Here is a 17583-nt window from a genome sequence, read left to right on the forward strand (position 1 = left end):
TAGACCAACATAATCATATTATTGATAACAAAGACTTAAGAAGCTTTCAAATGTTAACAATGAAGCCATTGAAAAACAAGACAACCTTATTCTGGCTTCATATACAACAGAAACATATCTGAGAATTGACAAAGCATGTTCCTAAGAACCCCATGTGCTGCAACCTTTGTGACACAGAATCTACCTTTTCTTAGAGGAATCAACCTTAGAATCACCATTTGTGGCATGTTTTGCACCACCATTATCACCATCATTTCTAGCTTCACCTTCATGGATTTTCTTGCTCTTCTCTTCAGCAACTCTCTCGAATTCTTCAGCTGTTGATGGTGCCCTTTCTTCCGTCAATCGGCCGCGGTTAGCACTGCTTGTTTGTCCATAATTCTGAAACATGCATCACCCAATTCATTCATTCATATGATAAATCAAAATCAAAGAAAGTTTATATCTTGGCGGAAACTCAGTAGCACAGTTAACCTCAGTGGTAGTTGAATTAGTCAAATTTATCAAATCATTTCTCGACTCTTAACTATTAACTTCACGAAAAATCAACTAAATTTTCACCTTATATCTTACATTGGTTACTCCAATTTCATTTTCCTTCTAGGATCATTCTTACCCATTACTTCCTCAAATGAACACACATGACAAATCTAGTACTTAAACTCCTACATATGATAAATCAAAATCAAAGAAAGTTTATATCTTGGTGGAAACTCAGTAGCACAGTAAACCTGGTGAAGTTGATAGTTGATAACCTTTAGTCAAATTTATCAAATCACGACTCTTATCTGTCAACTTTACGACAAATTTTCGCCTTATATCTTACATTGGTTACTCCAATTTCATTTTTCTTCTAGGATCATTCTTACCCATCAATGAAAAAATAACACAAAATTCAAAGCTATAGTAGGTCATGTAAATTACCAAGCAGGCAAGTAATTCAACAACAAATAAACAAACATAATTATATCTAGGTACAAAAATTAAATTAAAGGTGAAATTCACAAAATAAAATAAAAGGTATACCTTAGTGGAATTGTTGAAGAATGGCCTAGTAGTATTAGGCTTAGCCAAGGAGGATTTTGAAGTGGAATTGAGAATGGTAAGGAAATGAGAACCAGCCATGGATGATGATGGTTTGAGTTTGATGGAGACTATTTGGTAATTTTATAATTGAAATGAAGAATAAGGTGGAGACTCTAAAGTGATGTGGTGTTGGGTGCTGTATAAATATGCCACTTCATGCAAACCCAAAAAGCAAAAGGACAAAATTGCACATTACCTCCATACACATATCCATGCTTTGCCATTTGTTCCCTCTTCTTTTATATGCTAATCCACTTCTAATTGAGTCATCATCTATTTAACTATCAGATATTCTATCCGATTTTATAGAGAAACTAAAAAAAAAAAATCATTACAAAAATTGTTTTAATAATATATACTACTTTTCTTTTATTATGTATGTTAAAGTATTTTATGGTCATAAATTCATAAATCAATACAATAAATAATGACCTTTTTTAGTTTTCCCTTATCTCAAAGAAAAATTATATTTTTAAAGGTGTTTACGTTACCCTAATGAAATTACAATCATTAATCATCAATTAATTATTAAACATATACATATATATTTAATATTTTATAAATATTTTTTATTTTATTGTTATAAATAAATTTGATTATTTATTTGCTATATATTTAATTATTTTATTATGATATATTTAATTATTTTAATAATTAATTATTTAATTAAAAAATATAAATTAATATATATAAATATAAAAAATACATAATAACTATTTTTTTAGTGCATATGTAATATTTTTGATAACATTAAACCACAAATAGAAAATAACTTTTGTGGGTTTAGTGTAGGATCACATTAACATTCTAAGATAATATACATATAAAAAATTCAAATTAAATACTAAAATTTAAAAACCAACAAGACAGGTATCAACACAATACACTGATAAAGATGTTAAAGAAAAAGAAATATTTTGCTTTTCTTTTTATGAATGTAATTGACATCTACTTTGCTTACACCTTTAACCGTTGAAATAAATGAAGGGTTTATTAAAATTAACAAATGGAACCACACCAAACTTTAAAATCTTATGATTTATTCTCACTCCAAACGATTCCTTACTTATATAAAATGAAGCTTTTTTTTTTTTTAAGTTAGACATGAGAGTTAAACTCGAAATATCTATTTATAAAAAAGGGGATTATATTATTTAAATTATAATTTTTTGACTAAAATGAAATTACTTTGTTTTTCATATTTTTAAACAATATTATATAAAAAATATTTTAAACAAATTTTGAATATGATGAATATTCTTTTATTAATTTTTATAGATTTTTTTATCAAAAATAAAAAAAATTTAAATTTATAATTTATTAAATAAGTATGAAAAGACTATGTCATTTAAATTATAATTTATTGATTTCTAGACATCTTATTAGTAGATAAGACAATTAATTTTTTTATTGATTCTAGGTCAGTTTAAATATAATTTAATTTCTTTTTATATTATATTATAAATAAATCTATTTATAATCAAACCAAGGATTCTGTGACAAGACATGTGATTAAGGGTAGATAAACAGTTGATTAATGATTTCTAGAACGTGTCATGAGATGAACTAATGGTGTATGCAAATTATTGAAAAGTTTTAGATATTCATTAAAAAATGTAAAAGTAAGTGTTACATATATTTCGGAATTGAAAGTGATGTACTTATCTCAATTAAGTCATTTTATAATATTAATTTTTCATATGAGGCGGCATAAGGAAAAAAACAAATTGAATACTTGATAGATATAATCACTACTTTGAAAACAATGATTTTTGACTTTTTCATTCTCTAGATAAAGCTTGACTATCAAATGCTAAAATATAATCAAGAAAGGAAAAATGATTGAAAAATGCTTTCTTTATTTCAATATACCTGTCAAGTTAAATTCATCTATTTTGTTAAATTAAATTAATTTAAATGTTAATTTTCTTTGGATATATATTTATTAGGATTTTAAATTTTTATGAATAAAAATATTAATTTATTTATTTTTTAGATACAAGATTAATTTTATTTATGATAAAATTTTTAACATCTTAATCTTTTAAAGATAGTTAGTTTACTCATTTATTGGTTATTATCTATAAGGCCAGGAGCGCAAATGACCCGGTTCAAAGATCCGGCCCAGATTAATTTGATGTGATTTTATCGAATTTAAAATTGGGTATGGGTCTTACAAAATAGACCTCATTATTATTTTCGGGTCGAGTCCGAATCAAGGTAAATTCGACTTTACCCGACGAATGTACATCTTAAGAAAACTAAAAAAGATATATATGTTTTAAATTAATTTTAATATTATATTATGTTAATTAGAGAAAATACTCAGTTTGATCCCAAGTTATACTCAAGCCTCAATTTAGTTCTTGAAGTTTTTCAATTGCTTCAATTTGATTCCTAAACTTTTCAAATTTTAATCACGTTAATTCCTCCCTTCCATCACAGAGTCAATTGAAAGTTTAGGGAAACAATTGAAACTTTAAGGATTAAATTGAGGCTCGAGTGTAACTTCGAGACCAAACTGAGTATTTTCTCTATTAATTATTTATAAGCTTATTATTTTATTTTTAATCATACTTATTGAATTAGAAAATAAATCAAAGAAGTATCAAATTAAAATTTATGGACAAATTCAAATTCAAATATGAATATCAACTTTTTGGTAATAAATTTATTTTTTATGAATAAGTGCATCATAAATAAGTTTCTTTATAAATTATTTTTAAAAGTTTAAAGACCCGATTTTTCACCCGATTTGGCCCAATATAGTTGTGACCCGAAAATGTTTAAGTTTCATCGAGTCTAGAATTGAGTTACAGTCTAAAAAATAAACTCGATATATATTTAGAGTCGAATTTGAATAAGGATAAACCTGATTTTTACCTGAACCATAAATACCTCTATATATATATATATATAATGTATCAAATATCCATACAGACACATATATTAATTTGTAAAATACATGACACATCTAGAGTAAAACTCCATAATGGTCTCTCAGATTGAGCCCGTGCACCAATGTTACCCCTGACTTTCGAAATGCTCTAATTGCACCCTTTAGATTAAGCTCCGTGCGAAATCCTAATCCCTCCACCCAATTTCGGCGTGACTCAGTAGCCGAAGCGCTGAGCTGGCTGCTTATTGTCCACGTAGGCAGCCTTAAACGGCTAGCTGATGTGGAGGATCATCAAACAATGTCCAAATTCCCTGAATTAGTCCTTGGTACCAATTATAAACCCTAAATTGTTCTTCCCTCTTCCTATGTGAATTGGTTCGTCGTCCAACTCAAGCTCTTCTTCCCTCTTCCTCTTATTCTTCTTCTTCGTCCTCTCCTGCCATGAGTGACAGTCAAGCTTCTCGTAGGTCGAATCGCTCATCTGTGACTGGAATCTGGAGAGGGAACAATGTGCGTGCCCGGCGTTCAGCAGTTCTAGAGTGGTGTGGTTGTGGATGTAGGCCTGTCCTTCGGTGGTCAGGGACGGAGAGTCATCCTAATAAGCCGTTCTTCGGGTGTCCGAATTATAATGTGAGTGCAATTACTGGCTGAAATTTATAGTGTTGGTTAGTTGAGGTAGTTGTTTGATAAGGTTGATGCATGTTTGCAGACTAGTGGAAAGAATTGGTGTGGGTTATTTGTCTGGGCAGATTCGATACAGGATGAGGTGCCGCTGAAGTCTGATGAAGAAGATGAGCATGGTGGGATGAAGATGAACATTGCATGGAAGGTGGGCAAACTGGAAGCAGATTTGAGAAATGTAAAACTGATAGTCCAAGTGCTTGGTTTAGGGGTATTTGTGTTAGTTGTGTTTTTGTTGATGTTACTGTTGAAGGTTTGATTAGGGTGAGAACTGAAACACAGAACCAGTGTAATCCAGTTTATGAACAATGTAAATGACATTAGTTTGTTTTTGATATATTGAATGACTATTTGGTTTTGTTCTTGTAAACATAATTGATATGGATAACCAACAGTAGTAAAAGCTTACATAAGGCACAATTCATAACTGAATGACAATTAAAATAGTTCATATAAAATTCTGCAATAATGCAGTCATGACAATAACAAGCTAAAAAACTTTGAGCATTGTTTCAGCTAGATTCCAGCAACTTAGTTAGTATTTAAAAGTTGCAGAGGTGTCTATAAATCACCATTTTCAAACAAAAGAGACTAAGATAATTATTTCACAAAATATTACAATCTTTCATAATCTCAACCTAAACCTAGGATCATAATCACTTCTTTCTTGGCGGTTTGAACACTGGGGTGGGTACAAACTTCAGGAAGTTGGCGAGCCTTGCTGCAGTTGCCTCACTAGCTCCCTCCATTGGATTGAATGATGCAGAGCCAGTTGGAGTAGGTGACCTTCTTCTAGGTGGCAGTTTCCCAGGTCTTGTAGGTGTGTTCCTGTTTTGTTCATGCTCCTGCAATGCAGACAATATTTGACATAAGGCCTATAAAGTTTGACAAATAATAAAAAGACATTACATGAAGCATTATTAAACACAATACCTTTTGGGAGTTTTCAGCTTCAGAGTATGAGGGCTGAGACAAATCAATTTCAGCCTGCTGGACATCCACATCCACAAGAGTGGCAGGAGCAGGGGCAGATGCAGTAGCAGTAGCAGTAGCGGACGCTGTTGCAATTCCAGAGCCTGTAGCAGTAGCAGAGGCAGTTGCAGCTTGAGGTGCATTGGAAGTAGTTGTTGTAGCTGACGCAGTGGCAGTTGCAGTGACATTCTGAGAAGCAGCTTTAGGGTCTTTAGCAGCAGCCTCCGCAGCTTTCTTCTTCTCAGCCTCTGCAGCTTCAGCCGCTTTCTTCTTCTGACACCCTCTTTTTGTATGACATTTCTGCAAGCAATACTTGCAAGTGAATGGTCGTAGCTGTCTCTTTAGAGTGGTGGTTGGCTTGGATTTCTTGCTAGAGTGACCCCCCTCATCTGCATCCTTCCTTCTCTTGGTTTGGAGCTGTCCAGGTTTCCTCTTAACCAAAGATGCCAATGGTCTGTTGGCCTAAGATCTTTCCCATAATTGTTGGCCAGGTAAAGAATTTATGTGGTGGGAGTAAGTGGCTTTGTAGGACTCCATTGTGAGGAGCTTGTGGCAGAAATCTTCTGGCCACTTGTTGACCCTAGAAATAGCAGCACATGCGTGCACACATGAGATTCCTGCAACACCATCATCAGCAATAACAATTAGGTGCATAGTTAATTAGACTCACTAGGCAGAGTAGTTAAATAATTAAGTAACAGTTAAAGACATTACCTGTTAGCATCCAAAACTGACAAGTACATAGCCTTTTCCCCAAATCCACTACATGGTGTGTAGGGTGTCTATGTACCTCGAACTTCTCGTATCCGGTGTCTCCAGCTCAGTTTGGTTGCCATTGCCTAGATTCCTTCCTCAGCTTCTCCAGTCTGCTCTTGATCACTGGGGGAAGTATCCCCACATGATTATCCAACTTCACTTTATTTTTGGCCATCGTCCTCATTACGAACATCTTAACCTCTTCCAGCAATGTGATTATAGGCTTCCTCCTAGCTTCCTTAATCTTTGCGTTGAATACTTCGCACGCATTGTTACATATTGAGTCTAACTTTGGCTTGTGACTGAACTGAGATCTTATCCAAGAATGTGTTGGCCACTTTTCTAGGTATGCCCATGCCTCCGGATTAAGCCTCTTTAACTTTTTCCTATGTTCCTGAATTCCTCAAATGTTGTGGCTCGTGCACAATCCCACAGCAACCCTCTTAATTCCAGATCTTTCCATTACTTGTTGAAATTCTTCCACAAATGCCATACACAGAAACGGTGATGCACATTGGGCATCACCTCCTGTACAGCATTTATGAGTCCCTGCAACACAGAGTGGATGCCAATAATAATTAACACAGATACAGCAGAGAGAAGTCTGTTGAATACACATTTATATGCTCACCCATTTAGACCCTTACTTTTTTAATTTTCACCATAATAGTCCCTTACTTTTTAATTTTCACCATAATAGTCCCTGAGTTTCTAACAAAGGCACCATAAATGTCCCTAACTTTTACTATCGTGCATCTACATTAGTCCTACTCAGATATCAGCAAGCCTCTTACAGATCCAGGATATTGTAACACAGTGATGCAAATAAACTGGAAACTAAATCAGAAGAGATTAGCAGCCATGTACCTTTTGCATATTAGATATGAAACACCAACCATGTGTCTTGTAATCTCTAAAATCTGCGTGCAATAGTTCCAGGAACCATTTCCAGTTGGCAGTGTTTTCAACTTCTACAATTGCCCAAGCAATGACATATATGTGGTGGTTTGTATCCTGCCCAATAGCTGATAGAATCTGCCCTCCAAAGACAGTTTTTAGAAAAGCACCATCAAGTCCAATGAGTGGACGACATCCTACCTTAAATCCATTCTTGCAGCCAGTTAAACACACATACATTTTCTCAAATATGACATCACCGTTTGACTGTGGGATGGTGCAAATTTTGACAGTTGAACCCGGATTTGTCTTCAGCAGTGTCTCCCCATAGTCCCTCACCATTGCATACTGTGCCTTTTCATCACCATATACAAGGTTTCTAGCATCAGACAGTGTCCTTGAGATCGAGTTCCTATTCAATGACAGATCATACTTGGTCTTGAAGAAGGTGTTTGCATCACAATGCCTGAAGTTGGGATGCTTTCTGACTTTCTTCACAAGCTTACTAGCAACTCAGTTACGATTGGCTGCTCTGTTCTTATCCCCCCTTGCACAGCTATGATCATCTCTGAAAGTCTTCACTTGCCAGCAAGTATCGTCTCGGTCCTTGGAAGCAAAGATGACCCAACTACATTCCTTCACCTTGCAAACTGTCCTAAGCCTCTTCCTATCATTTTTATTGAACCGAATACGCCTTCCCTCCTGGATGGTGTACTCCCTAACAGCCTCTTTGAAATCCCACTTTGTATTAAAGTTCATTCCAACCTCCAAGTGAAGTTCCCCGAACCTAGCCCCCTCTCTAAAAACAGGAAACACCTCATCAGACTCGGTCTCCTCTTCTAATTCGTCTTCAGAGTTGGGTGGGGTTTTCATCTCCAATGAATGCCAAGAGTTGGCACCATCAGAATCAGTCCCAGGATCGTATGCATCATAATCATCATTCTTATCAGTTCCAACTTTCCCAAAATCCACTTCTACATCAGAATTACCCTCCACATAAGCATCTTTATCAACACAAATCTTCTCCTTCATCTTACTCTTTCCCTTACTCTTATCCTGTGAAGCACTCCCCTTACTTGTTTTCTTCTTACCTTTTACCTTAAGTGAAGGAACAGGGTCCGCAGCACATGAATCAGATGAGCTGTCTTCACTTACTGGTTTATAGGGGCTCATCTTCTGAACTATCATCAGAATTAGAGGACTCCTCATCAGATGACATCAACATCACTGGGATCTTGCTACCCTGTCCTATTTTCTGAGCCTTTGTGCCTCCTATCCCAGTGGCAGACCTGAGGCAATACCTCCTATGAACTTTTGTTTGACTTGGTTTCGGGGTGTTCTTGACCTTCTTTTTAACTTTTTGTTCAGACGGCACCTTAACAGATGCTTTTACCCCTTCCTCTCTAGGTCGACTCACATTAGCAGTAGGATTCTTTTCATGATTTGGCCTAGAACCATCGTCTGGGGCAGCTGCAACATTTTCCTTAGCTTGAGTACCAAGGTCCCTTACTTGATCATCAATGTATACCATAACCTCCTCCCCTTCTATCAGTTCAGGTGACGAAACCTGATGTTCAATGTAGATATCAACAAGGCCGGCAATCTTTGAACCCATCTCACACATCTCTCTTAGGTCTGCATCACTATTTAACTTCCTCAATCCCTCCCCTATGCTCTTTCCAGGTACAAGCCATCAGACTTCCTTCATTCTGTCATAACCTAGCTCCTTATAATAGTTTCTCAGGTAAAATACATCTAACCTATCCACCTCAACATCACCTAGGCAGTTTCTGTTGTCCGGATAGTAACCAATCTTTCCATCCACACCCTTCTCAAAACTTCCTCCATGATGAAACATAATGTCCAGTACTTCATCCATCTGCCAGATAAGTTAACAAACAAATTAAACACATGCAACCTTTCTTTGAGGAAGAAAAAAAAACAGAGCAAACCAAACCCCTTCCTAACAAACAACGTAACCACAAAAATCTAACAACACAGAAATCTAAACAAAACACCAAACGAAGATCAACTCTCCTTCAATCAAGACACCACGTGAAGAGCCATCAGTGAAACCCAAAAAAAAAAAAAATTTAAACTTCAACTACACATTGTGTATTACTAACCTTGTTGTAGCTGACGATGACGATACCCTCTGCTTCAACAACTTCGTACCTATGTCGTACTTCTTTCTCCTGACAATGAACTCACTCAAGCAATAACCAGAACGTGCCCTAATGTCACACCATTTCTGGACGACAGCGAGAGGAAACGTTTGAAGAGAAGAAGGAGAAAGACTAACGAATGATCAACCCTCTCCCCAAGCAACGTTTCAATTCCCCTCCAAGGCAAAACGACGTCGTCCTGATTCATTAACACCATCCAGGCAAAACGGCGTCGTTTAAGGCTGCCTACGTGGACAATAAGCAACCAGCTCAGCGCTCCAGCTGCTGAGTCACGCCGGAATTGGGTGGAGGGACCAGGATTTCGCACGGAACTCAATCTGAAGGGTGCAATTAGAGCATTTCAAAAGTCAGGAGTAACATTGGTGCACGGACTCAATCTGAGGGACTATTATGGAGTTTCACTCGACATATCTATAAAATATAAAAAAATGGATTAAGTTTTAATAATATATCAATATTTTATCCATATTAATGTACAAATTAAAATCTCTAATATTTTCCATTATGTAAATCATTTTTAATAATTTTTACATTAATATTAATGATACATATTATTTTAAGCTCATGTAAAAAATATATATTAAAAATAACAGTGAACTTATTGACCCATAATTGTATTTGTATATAATAACTTAACCAAAGTTAGTGACATAATTTAATATTTAAAAAAAATAGAAAACCCTAATTGTTAGTTGGGTTTAGGGTTTTGAGCGATTAAGCAGAAAGAACCTTGAATTGAAGGTCACCTGAGTCCCGAAATGTCGTCGGAGACGCAGGAAGCAGAGGCCTCTCGGATTCGGCGGCAGATCAATGAGCTCAAGCAAGAAAGGGACACAATCGACGCCAAAATATCTGAGCTTCAATCTCAACTGAACCATCTTCATCTCAAAAACGGTGTCGTATCCAATGGTGGTTCTTCGTCGCACTCATCAAACGCTTTGGAGCCTCACATGATCTACAGATACAGTCGTCACCTTCTGCTTCCTTCCTTCGGTGTTCAAGGTCCTCAAAGTTCTCATTTTTCTCACTTTCACTTTCACTTACATATATATTTGATTTTATCATCATCATCATATTACAATTGAGTTGTATTGCAGGTCAGGAAAATCTGTTGAATGCATCAATTTTGGTTGTGGGAGCTGGAGGATTGGGTTCCCCTGCATTGCTATACCTTGCAGCTTGTGGTGTTGGTAAGTTCTTGTGATCATGCTTTAATAAGTGTTACCTTATAGTTTTTGTTTTAGTTCATTTTATACTTCAAAGTTCAAGCTTTTTCCAATAATATGTAGGATTGTGTATATACTCTTTTGAGAGCTTATGTTTCAAAAATTATTCTCAGGTCGGTTGGGTATTGTAGATCATGATGTGGTTGAGCTGAATAATATGCATAGGCAGGTACATGTTTGCACTTTTGCCAGAACTAACCGTTAATCTGTATTGTGTTTTTTGTGTGTTCCAAGTTCATTTGCTGAATTTGTTTATACCCCTGCTGCTATTGGTGAATTTGGCTTGTTCATGCTGTATTTCAGATTATTCACACAGAAGCATATATTGGCCAGCCGAAAGTGAAATCTGCTGCCGCTGCTTGTCGCTCGTATGATACTCTCTTACCTAAAATTCATTGCATTGATTTTCAAGGAGAAACTGAGACGAAATCACCATATCAAGTTTACTCGAATTGCTTGTAATAGTTGCATCACTGTTCTTGGAACTGATTTATTTGTTTGTTTATTTTGTGTATGGAATATCAGTATCAATTCCACTATTCAGATTGTGGAGCATCAAGAAGCTTTGCGGACCTCCAATGCTTTGGAAATACTAAGCCAGTATCCTTGCTATAATGGGATTAGTTTTTTACTTGCTTGGGGCTTCTCATCCCTCTGTGATTACCTTTCATTTCATTTGAATATTTTCTTTTAATTTTTTATGACGGTGAATCCTGGTGGTTTCCATGACTCTGAGCATTTTGTTAGATATGATATAATAGTAGATGCTACAGATAATGCTCCTAGCCGGTACATGATCAATGATTGCTGTGTGGTACTTGGAAAGGTAAATCCTAATGGTTTGTACTGAGTGACTTCATTTGAATTTGGTGTTATCTGTGCTTTTGTGTTGATACTTTAAATTTTTGTATTTCCCCCAACAAGTGTCCATTGCATGTCCATATGGTTATTGTTGTTTGGTTTGTTACTTTGTGCAATTACATGTGTCAATTCAGCAAAGAAGTCGTGTTCGAACTTCAAAATGTGAACTTTCATATTTATCCATGAACAATATTTAGAGTTTGAGTTGGATTATTTATGCTATAGATTCTGGGGAATTTCTAAACCTTTTCAAGAAGTATATATGATATTATGAGTTGTTGCCTTTGAAATCTGTGTGATTTATCTCACGGGTTTAAAATTTTAGAACTCATTATAAAATGATACGACATTTAAATATTTTGACGAGTTCTACATGTTTTAAGGTTTCACATATTCATGTGCTTTGGGTGCATACATATATAAATGGTTTAAAGGAAAGCCTATGTTTCTCCAACTTACTTTTTTGTATTTATTGCTTTTGTCTGTTACATGCAGCCTCTTGTATCTGGTGCTGCGCTGGGATTGGAAGGGCAGGTATATGTCTTTATTAGCATTTTTTAGTATTTCGAGGAGTATTGCACCAAAGTTTTTGATAAATTTCGGAGTTGGTTAATGAAAACTTGTGCTGCAGCTCACTGTTTACAATTATAATGGTGGTCCTTGCTATCGATGTCTCTTTCCAACTCCACCACCTACAACAGCGTGCCAAAGATGTGCTGATAGTGGAGTCCTAGGAGTAGGTAAATTTACCCGTGTATTCATGAACCAAATCAGTTTTAGTACTCCTTCATTTATGATAGCAAAAAGTTGAATCTACTTTAGTTTAGTCTTTCCATTATTTTTTGACAATTTTATTATTTTATTATTTTATTATTTTTTCAGTTCCTGGTATAATTGGTTGTCTCCAAGCTCTTGAGGCAATCAAGATTGCAGCATCTGTTGGTGAAATTCTCTCAGGAAGGATGCTTCTCTTTGATGCATTGTCTGCAAGGATTCGAATAGTATGTTAAATAACTCCACCACTCTGCTTATTGTGTACATATTTACTATTCTGTGTGTTCCTGCAAGATGGAACCTATATATGCCATAAATAATAAATCTTTTTTTTTGGTTACTTTTTGGTTGACATGATACTTCAACAAGAGCTTTTATGGTTACTGATTATGGTTATTTAACAGGTCAAAATTAGAGGAAAATCCATGCAATGCGAAGCTTGCGCAGAAAACACAACCTTTAAGCAACAGCAATTCCAAGAATTTGACTATGAGAATTTCACTCAAACTCCCTTGTCTGTGGTATGACTTCGTTGATGCTCAGCTTATGCTTCCACATCCTTTATATTTACATTAGATCTTTTCCAACTCAGTTGTGTATATACACAGGGTCCTTTGAGGCTAAACCTACTTGCCACTGAATCAAGGATCAGCAGCAAGGAGTACAGCGACATAGTCCATAACAAGGAACCGCACGTGCTACTCGACGTTAGACCAGCTCACCATTTCAAGATTGTATCACTCACCAAATCCCTCAACATTCCTCTGTCAACTCTAGAGACTAGGTTGCCTGAAATATCAACAGCTCTGAAGAAAGAGGAAGAACAGAAAGGTGTAGCTTCTGGCTCAAGTGCTCAATTGTATGTCATATGCAGAAGGGGAAATGATTCTCAAAGGGCTGTTCAGTATCTTCAGAAAATGGGTTACACTTCTGCCAAAGATATTGTTGGGGGATTAGAGTCTTGGGCCCATAATGTGGATCCAAGCTTCCCTACATATTAGCTTACCCTTATGGGCAATGTATACTTTCATCAAAATTACGCTTTTGATCCAGATAGCCTTCTCTGTAGGCAGTTATGTACTATTTTCTATTAAGGATGCCCTTTTAATTTTTCCTTGGCTTATTGTGTATCCATGTTACTTATTTTGTAGAGTTTGTTTAAATTTGGGTGGTTTTTAATATATTATAACTGTTTAGTAGGGCTGGAAGTGAGTTAAGCTAACTTATGAGTCAGTTCGAATTTGATTCGTTAATAGCTCGATAAGCTGAGCTCGTGAGCTGATGAGCTAAGCTTGAGCTTGGAATTGAGCTCATAAATTAAATGAGTCAAGTTTGAGTTTGGATAAACTCAGTTCATTAGCTAGTGAGTTGACTCAATTATATATATATATATATAAACTTATTAATTCACAAATTCTATATATATAAAATAATAATATATAATTTTATATATATTAATGTTCTTATTTAAAATTTTATAATTCTTTTTTATATAATTTTGATGTAGGATATAAATAAAAAATTCATAAGTAATAGATACACAATATATAAAATTAATATTTTTTAATATATATTAATTATAATTTATTAATATAGAATTATAGGTAATGTTCCTATTATTTAAGCCACTTCGTGAATTTGAGTCGGTTCATGAGCTTCTGGTGAGATAAATTTGAGCTTAAAAAATAGACTCGATTGTTAATGAGTTGAACCGTGAGCCAAACTCAATTTTTGTGAGCCAGTCCTACTGTTTAGTGTTGAAACATTCATATTATAGAAGATATTACTTAATATATAATTAGCATTAGAAGTGAGGATTGATTGAAATGAGCCCTTGATAATTACTCTTGCTATTGATAGTGCTTTTTCTATTTTGGCTAGGAAAAAGAAAACATGGGTTGCATTTCACAAGTTATTTTACTAATGTCTACCAAAACTAGTATTTTATATTTTTATTACTACTACTATAGATATTCCCATGAAGGGAGACAACAGCATAAAATGTACCAATTACACCTGAAACAACTTGAGGTTGGAACAGCATTTGGAAAGTAAATGCAACATTTTACCAACCAAGAAGCAAAACCTTTAAAAGGGCCATCCTAATATATAGACCATTCTTTGCTTGCCTAAAGTAAGCAGCTCTTGGATCATCATCAACATCCACAGTAATCTGCATTGAATTTACAGGACCAATTTAGTTCATATAGTATTGAGAAAGGTGACTACTCACGTGAAGATGATAATTAAGATGTTAAGTAGTTTAGTTAAACATGTCAAACTATCTAATGATTTGCAACTATCATTTTCATATGAAGATATTTTCACGTGGGTAGTCAGTCACCTAAAAAGAAATTGTTCGGTATACAACTCTAAGGAGTGCAAAACTCTTTCGATGTGAGGCATATCAATTCAACTCTAAGCTTATGTTCATAAACAAAGTACATGGCATATAAATATGCTTACCTCATCAAGTCTAGGAAGAGGATGCATAACCACAGCATGTTTTTGCATCACATTCAGAACATCTTGATTCACAATGTACTTGCCTCTTGCTTCTTCATAAAGGTCAAATCTCTCTCCAAATCTCTCTTTCTGAATGCGAGTTTGGTAAACCACATCACACTTTGAAGCCACTTCCATCAAGTCACCACTTTCCTCCCACTCCACACCCTTTGATGTCAAATAGTATTTTATGTCATCCTATAAAAGAAACATCATAACTCATCATTTTAACTATGGACAACACTATGATACACCAAATTGAACCGGGCGCATTATGCACCATATTTGAACCATTGAATTATCTTTGTGCATGATGTACTGAGTTCCATCTAGTGCATTTAAAATAAGAATGCCATATCCACCATTTGCAACAGTTACCTTCATTTTAACCACCTCAGGAGAGACAAAATAAATTTTCACATCCTTATACTTGGCAAGTAAGTATGCTAGTGACCGAACCGTCCTTCCATTAGCAAGGTCTCCGACGAGTCCAACTTTAATACCATCAAGTTTTCCAATCTCTCTTTCAATGGTATAAACATCCAGCAGTGCCTAATCAAGGACCAGTTTTTGAAAATCAAAATAGTTAGAATGCAAAATGGTATATATCATTCTTCTATCATTCAAATTGTTAGAGAATATAGTAAAAGAAAAAGGTTTGGCTAACTTTTTCTGTTAATATCCCATTGTCAACAAAATAGTTATCTAAATGCTTATGTGGCAGAAGTAACATATTCAAGTGATTTTTTTCCTCAAGAAATCTGATTTCCACCAAACAAAGTCTGGCCAATAATAAACTTGTTCATTGAATCTCATAGTTGTGCTTTCACAGAATTTCTCAGCAGCAAAAGCTTATCTATTATATAGAAATACTTTTCATGGATTAAACAAACATAAATTGTAAAACACATGCCATAAATGAAGATGAATTTATATGGTGAAGCCAGAGACTAGGATCTTGGAACAATGTATCATCTTCCTATCTAACAAACAATGCATCATATCATGTTGCTGAAGAGTCCATATCTATATAATATACCTGTGTGGGATGCTCTCCTGGTCCATCCCCAGCATTGATTACAGGAATGCCAGCAGTTACTGCTGCTCTTTTGGCAGCTCCGCTTTCAAAATGGCGCATCACGATTATATCAGAGTAACCTTCAACTGTTCTTATCGTATCTGTTCAAGATGTAGAGTGACATTAGAAATCAAAATTTAGATAGAATGATGAACACATAAAGCAACTCAACATTGTTAATTTAAAGGCAGACTCGCCTTCAAGCGTCTCTCCCTTAGCCGCGGAGGAAAACTCCCTTGCATTTTCAGTTGTGAGAACTTCCCCACCTAACCTTTTCATTGCAGATTCAAATGAAAGCCTAGTTCTTGTTGATGGCTCATAGAACAAGGTAGCCATGAGATATCCCTTTAGGATTTGGCTCCTTTCAATATTCTCCATGTTCCTTGCAACTTCAAATATGGCACCAAGTGTATCTCTATCAAATTGCTGAGCTTCAATCACATCATCAAGCTGAAACTTTTGCCCCACAGAGAAGGATGGCACTCTTTCAACTTGAGCAACCCGGCACAGGAACTCATCACCTTTGTGCAGAAGTTTTAATTTTTCTGATGATTCCGGACCCCCAAATGACCTTAACTTCAGATGATCAAATGGCTGAGAGCTCAAATAATTTGCAGCCATTTTGGGAGGAGCCATTCCCATATGCATGCAGCATGAGGATAACAATGAAGTAGCAGCCATTTTTGCTCTATAGAAAGTTTCTTCAATGAATTATAGATCTTTATACAATCAGAACACAAAGACAAAGACAACAACACAAAACAATTAATAGAACACGAAAAAGTTTCCAAATTCCTTATTGTATTCTTGTTAGTATAGCTAGAAAAAAAAAGGGTCATGAAAGCAACATGAAGTTCATTAAAAAAACAGAAGCAAAAGCAAAAGTGAACAAAAGAACCTTTTTTTAATGCAAAAAGTGAGATAAAAGAGGAATCACCTTAGTGTAATAAAGGTATATGCTTGCAAACTACGCTTTTGTGGAGACGGCAGAATACAGAACCGAAAGATTACTGAATACTAGAAGCTGAAAACAAAAACAGAGGAAGTGTGGTCAATTAAACATAGATATTGGGGAGATAACAAGAAAAAGCATTGAGAATGAAACAGAGGAGTAAGAGTAGATACTTAGAAGTTGGTTTGAGTGTTAGGAAGGAAGATAACGGCTACGAAGAGCAGCAGTGTTTGCATCTTCCATGAAATGGTGTGTAAATATGTGTATATATATAGTGGGCACTTACACAAAAAGAAACTTTATTAATGGGCCAAATTTTGTTATGTCTTTTCTCTTTCTTTTGGGCCATTCCAATTTTCAATTTTTTTTAAGGTTTAATTATTCGATTGTTCCTTATAATTTCACAAAATTTTTAATTAGGTCTTTATATTTTTTTTAATTGAATTTTTGCATTAATTTTTTTTTAATTAAGTCCCTATACTTTTTTTTTTATTTGAGTTCATATACCAATTTTTTTTTAGTTGGATCCCTATACAATTAAGCCAATTACTACTAAGAATGATCTAGTTGAAAAAAAATTTGGTACAAGGATCCAATTAAAAGGAAAAAAAGTATAGGGACCTAATTAAAAATTTTGCAAAACTATAGGAACCAACAGAGTAATTAAATTTTTTTTTAATTGTGATTAAAGTTTCACCGTTTGTTTAAAT

At 35.0% G+C, this 17583-nt stretch overlaps 4 protein-coding genes across 6 annotated transcripts; 1 reads left to right on the plus strand and 3 right to left on the minus strand.

The window, feature by feature from the left end:
- On the minus strand, positions 1–1442 carry LOC112701924 (uncharacterized). The gene is made up of 2 exons (XM_025752727.3): positions 1027–1442; positions 1–381 (listed from the first exon to the last, which is right to left on the minus strand). The coding sequence occupies exons 1-2, from the start codon at positions 1123–1125 to the stop codon at positions 181–183; spliced, it is 300 nt and encodes a 99-aa protein (XP_025608512.1). The 5' UTR covers positions 1126–1442; the 3' UTR covers positions 1–180.
- Positions 1443–6458: 5016 nt separating this feature from the next.
- LOC140174540 (uncharacterized) lies at positions 6459–8323 on the minus strand. The gene is made up of 4 exons (XM_072199833.1): positions 7878–8323; positions 7262–7757; positions 6890–6943; positions 6459–6788 (listed from the first exon to the last, which is right to left on the minus strand). The coding sequence occupies exons 1-4, from the start codon at positions 8321–8323 to the stop codon at positions 6459–6461; spliced, it is 1326 nt and encodes a 441-aa protein (XP_072055934.1).
- Positions 8324–10129: 1806 nt separating this feature from the next.
- Positions 10130–13459, plus strand: LOC112701925 (adenylyltransferase and sulfurtransferase MOCS3). The gene is made up of 11 exons (XM_025752728.3): positions 10130–10479; positions 10575–10667; positions 10817–10872; positions 11007–11071; positions 11229–11303; positions 11451–11529; positions 12060–12098; positions 12196–12304; positions 12447–12565; positions 12743–12859; positions 12947–13459. The coding sequence occupies exons 1-11, from the start codon at positions 10236–10238 to the stop codon at positions 13337–13339; spliced, it is 1389 nt and encodes a 462-aa protein (XP_025608513.1). The 5' UTR covers positions 10130–10235; the 3' UTR covers positions 13340–13459.
- Positions 13460–14253: 794 nt separating this feature from the next.
- Positions 14254–17146, minus strand: LOC112701926 (aspartate carbamoyltransferase 1, chloroplastic). 3 transcript variants are annotated; one of them, XM_025752730.2, is made up of 7 exons: positions 17047–17146; positions 16859–16945; positions 16119–16640; positions 15883–16022; positions 15222–15395; positions 14805–15041; positions 14254–14511 (listed from the first exon to the last, which is right to left on the minus strand). In XM_025752730.2, the coding sequence occupies exons 3-7, from the start codon at positions 16600–16602 to the stop codon at positions 14404–14406; spliced, it is 1143 nt and encodes a 380-aa protein (XP_025608515.1). In that variant the 5' UTR covers positions 16603–16640; positions 16859–16945; positions 17047–17146; the 3' UTR covers positions 14254–14403. The 3 variants fall into 3 exon arrangements, with proteins under 3 accessions (XP_025608515.1, XP_025608517.1, XP_025608516.1); XM_025752732.2 differs by having other exon boundaries at positions 16119–16609; positions 17047–17132; XM_025752731.2 differs by having other exon boundaries at positions 16119–16622; positions 17047–17132.
- Between the last annotated feature and the right edge of the window lie 437 nt (positions 17147–17583).

Source organism: Arachis hypogaea, chromosome 7 (assembly GCF_003086295.3).
Source record: "Arachis hypogaea cultivar Tifrunner chromosome 7, arahy.Tifrunner.gnm2.J5K5, whole genome shotgun sequence".
In the NCBI taxonomy this organism is placed as follows: Eukaryota; Viridiplantae; Streptophyta; class Magnoliopsida; order Fabales; family Fabaceae; genus Arachis; species Arachis hypogaea.

Excerpts from the sequence above, each read along its gene's own strand:
- LOC112701926 (XM_025752730.2), bottom strand. The coding sequence starts at position 16,602 with ATGGCTGCTACTTCATTGTTATCCTCATGCTGCATGCATATGGGAATG. Across the intron at positions 16,023-16,118 it reads TAAGGGAGAGACGCTTGAAG|ATACGATAAGAACAGTTGAA; the intron begins GCGAGTCTGCCT and ends CATCTTGAACAG. Across the intron at positions 15,042-15,221 it reads CTGAGGTGGTTAAAATGAAG|GATGACATAAAATACTATTT; the intron begins GTAACTGTTGCA and ends TTTCTTTTATAG.
- LOC112701925 (XM_025752728.3), top strand. The coding sequence starts at position 10,236 with ATGTCGTCGGAGACGCAGGAAGCAGAGGCCTCTCGGATTCGGCGGCAG. Across the intron at positions 11,530-12,059 it reads GCTGTGTGGTACTTGGAAAG|CCTCTTGTATCTGGTGCTGC; the intron begins GTAAATCCTAAT and ends TGTTACATGCAG. Across the intron at positions 12,860-12,946 it reads CTCAAACTCCCTTGTCTGTG|GGTCCTTTGAGGCTAAACCT; the intron begins GTATGACTTCGT and ends GTATATACACAG.
- LOC112701924 (XM_025752727.3), bottom strand. The coding sequence starts at position 1,125 with ATGGCTGGTTCTCATTTCCTTACCATTCTCAATTCCACTTCAAAATCC. Across the intron at positions 382-1,026 it reads TCTTCAACAATTCCACTAAG|AATTATGGACAAACAAGCAG; the intron begins GTATACCTTTTA and ends TGCATGTTTCAG.
- LOC140174540 (XM_072199833.1), bottom strand. The coding sequence starts at position 8,323 with ATGAAGGAGAAGATTTGTGTTGATAAAGATGCTTATGTGGAGGGTAAT. Across the intron at positions 7,758-7,877 it reads GACCGAGACGATACTTGCTG|GCATTGTGATGCAAACACCT; the intron begins GCAAGTGAAGAC and ends TCCCAACTTCAG. Across the intron at positions 6,944-7,261 it reads TCATATCTAATATGCAAAAG|GGACTCATAAATGCTGTACA; the intron begins GTACATGGCTGC and ends TCTGTGTTGCAG.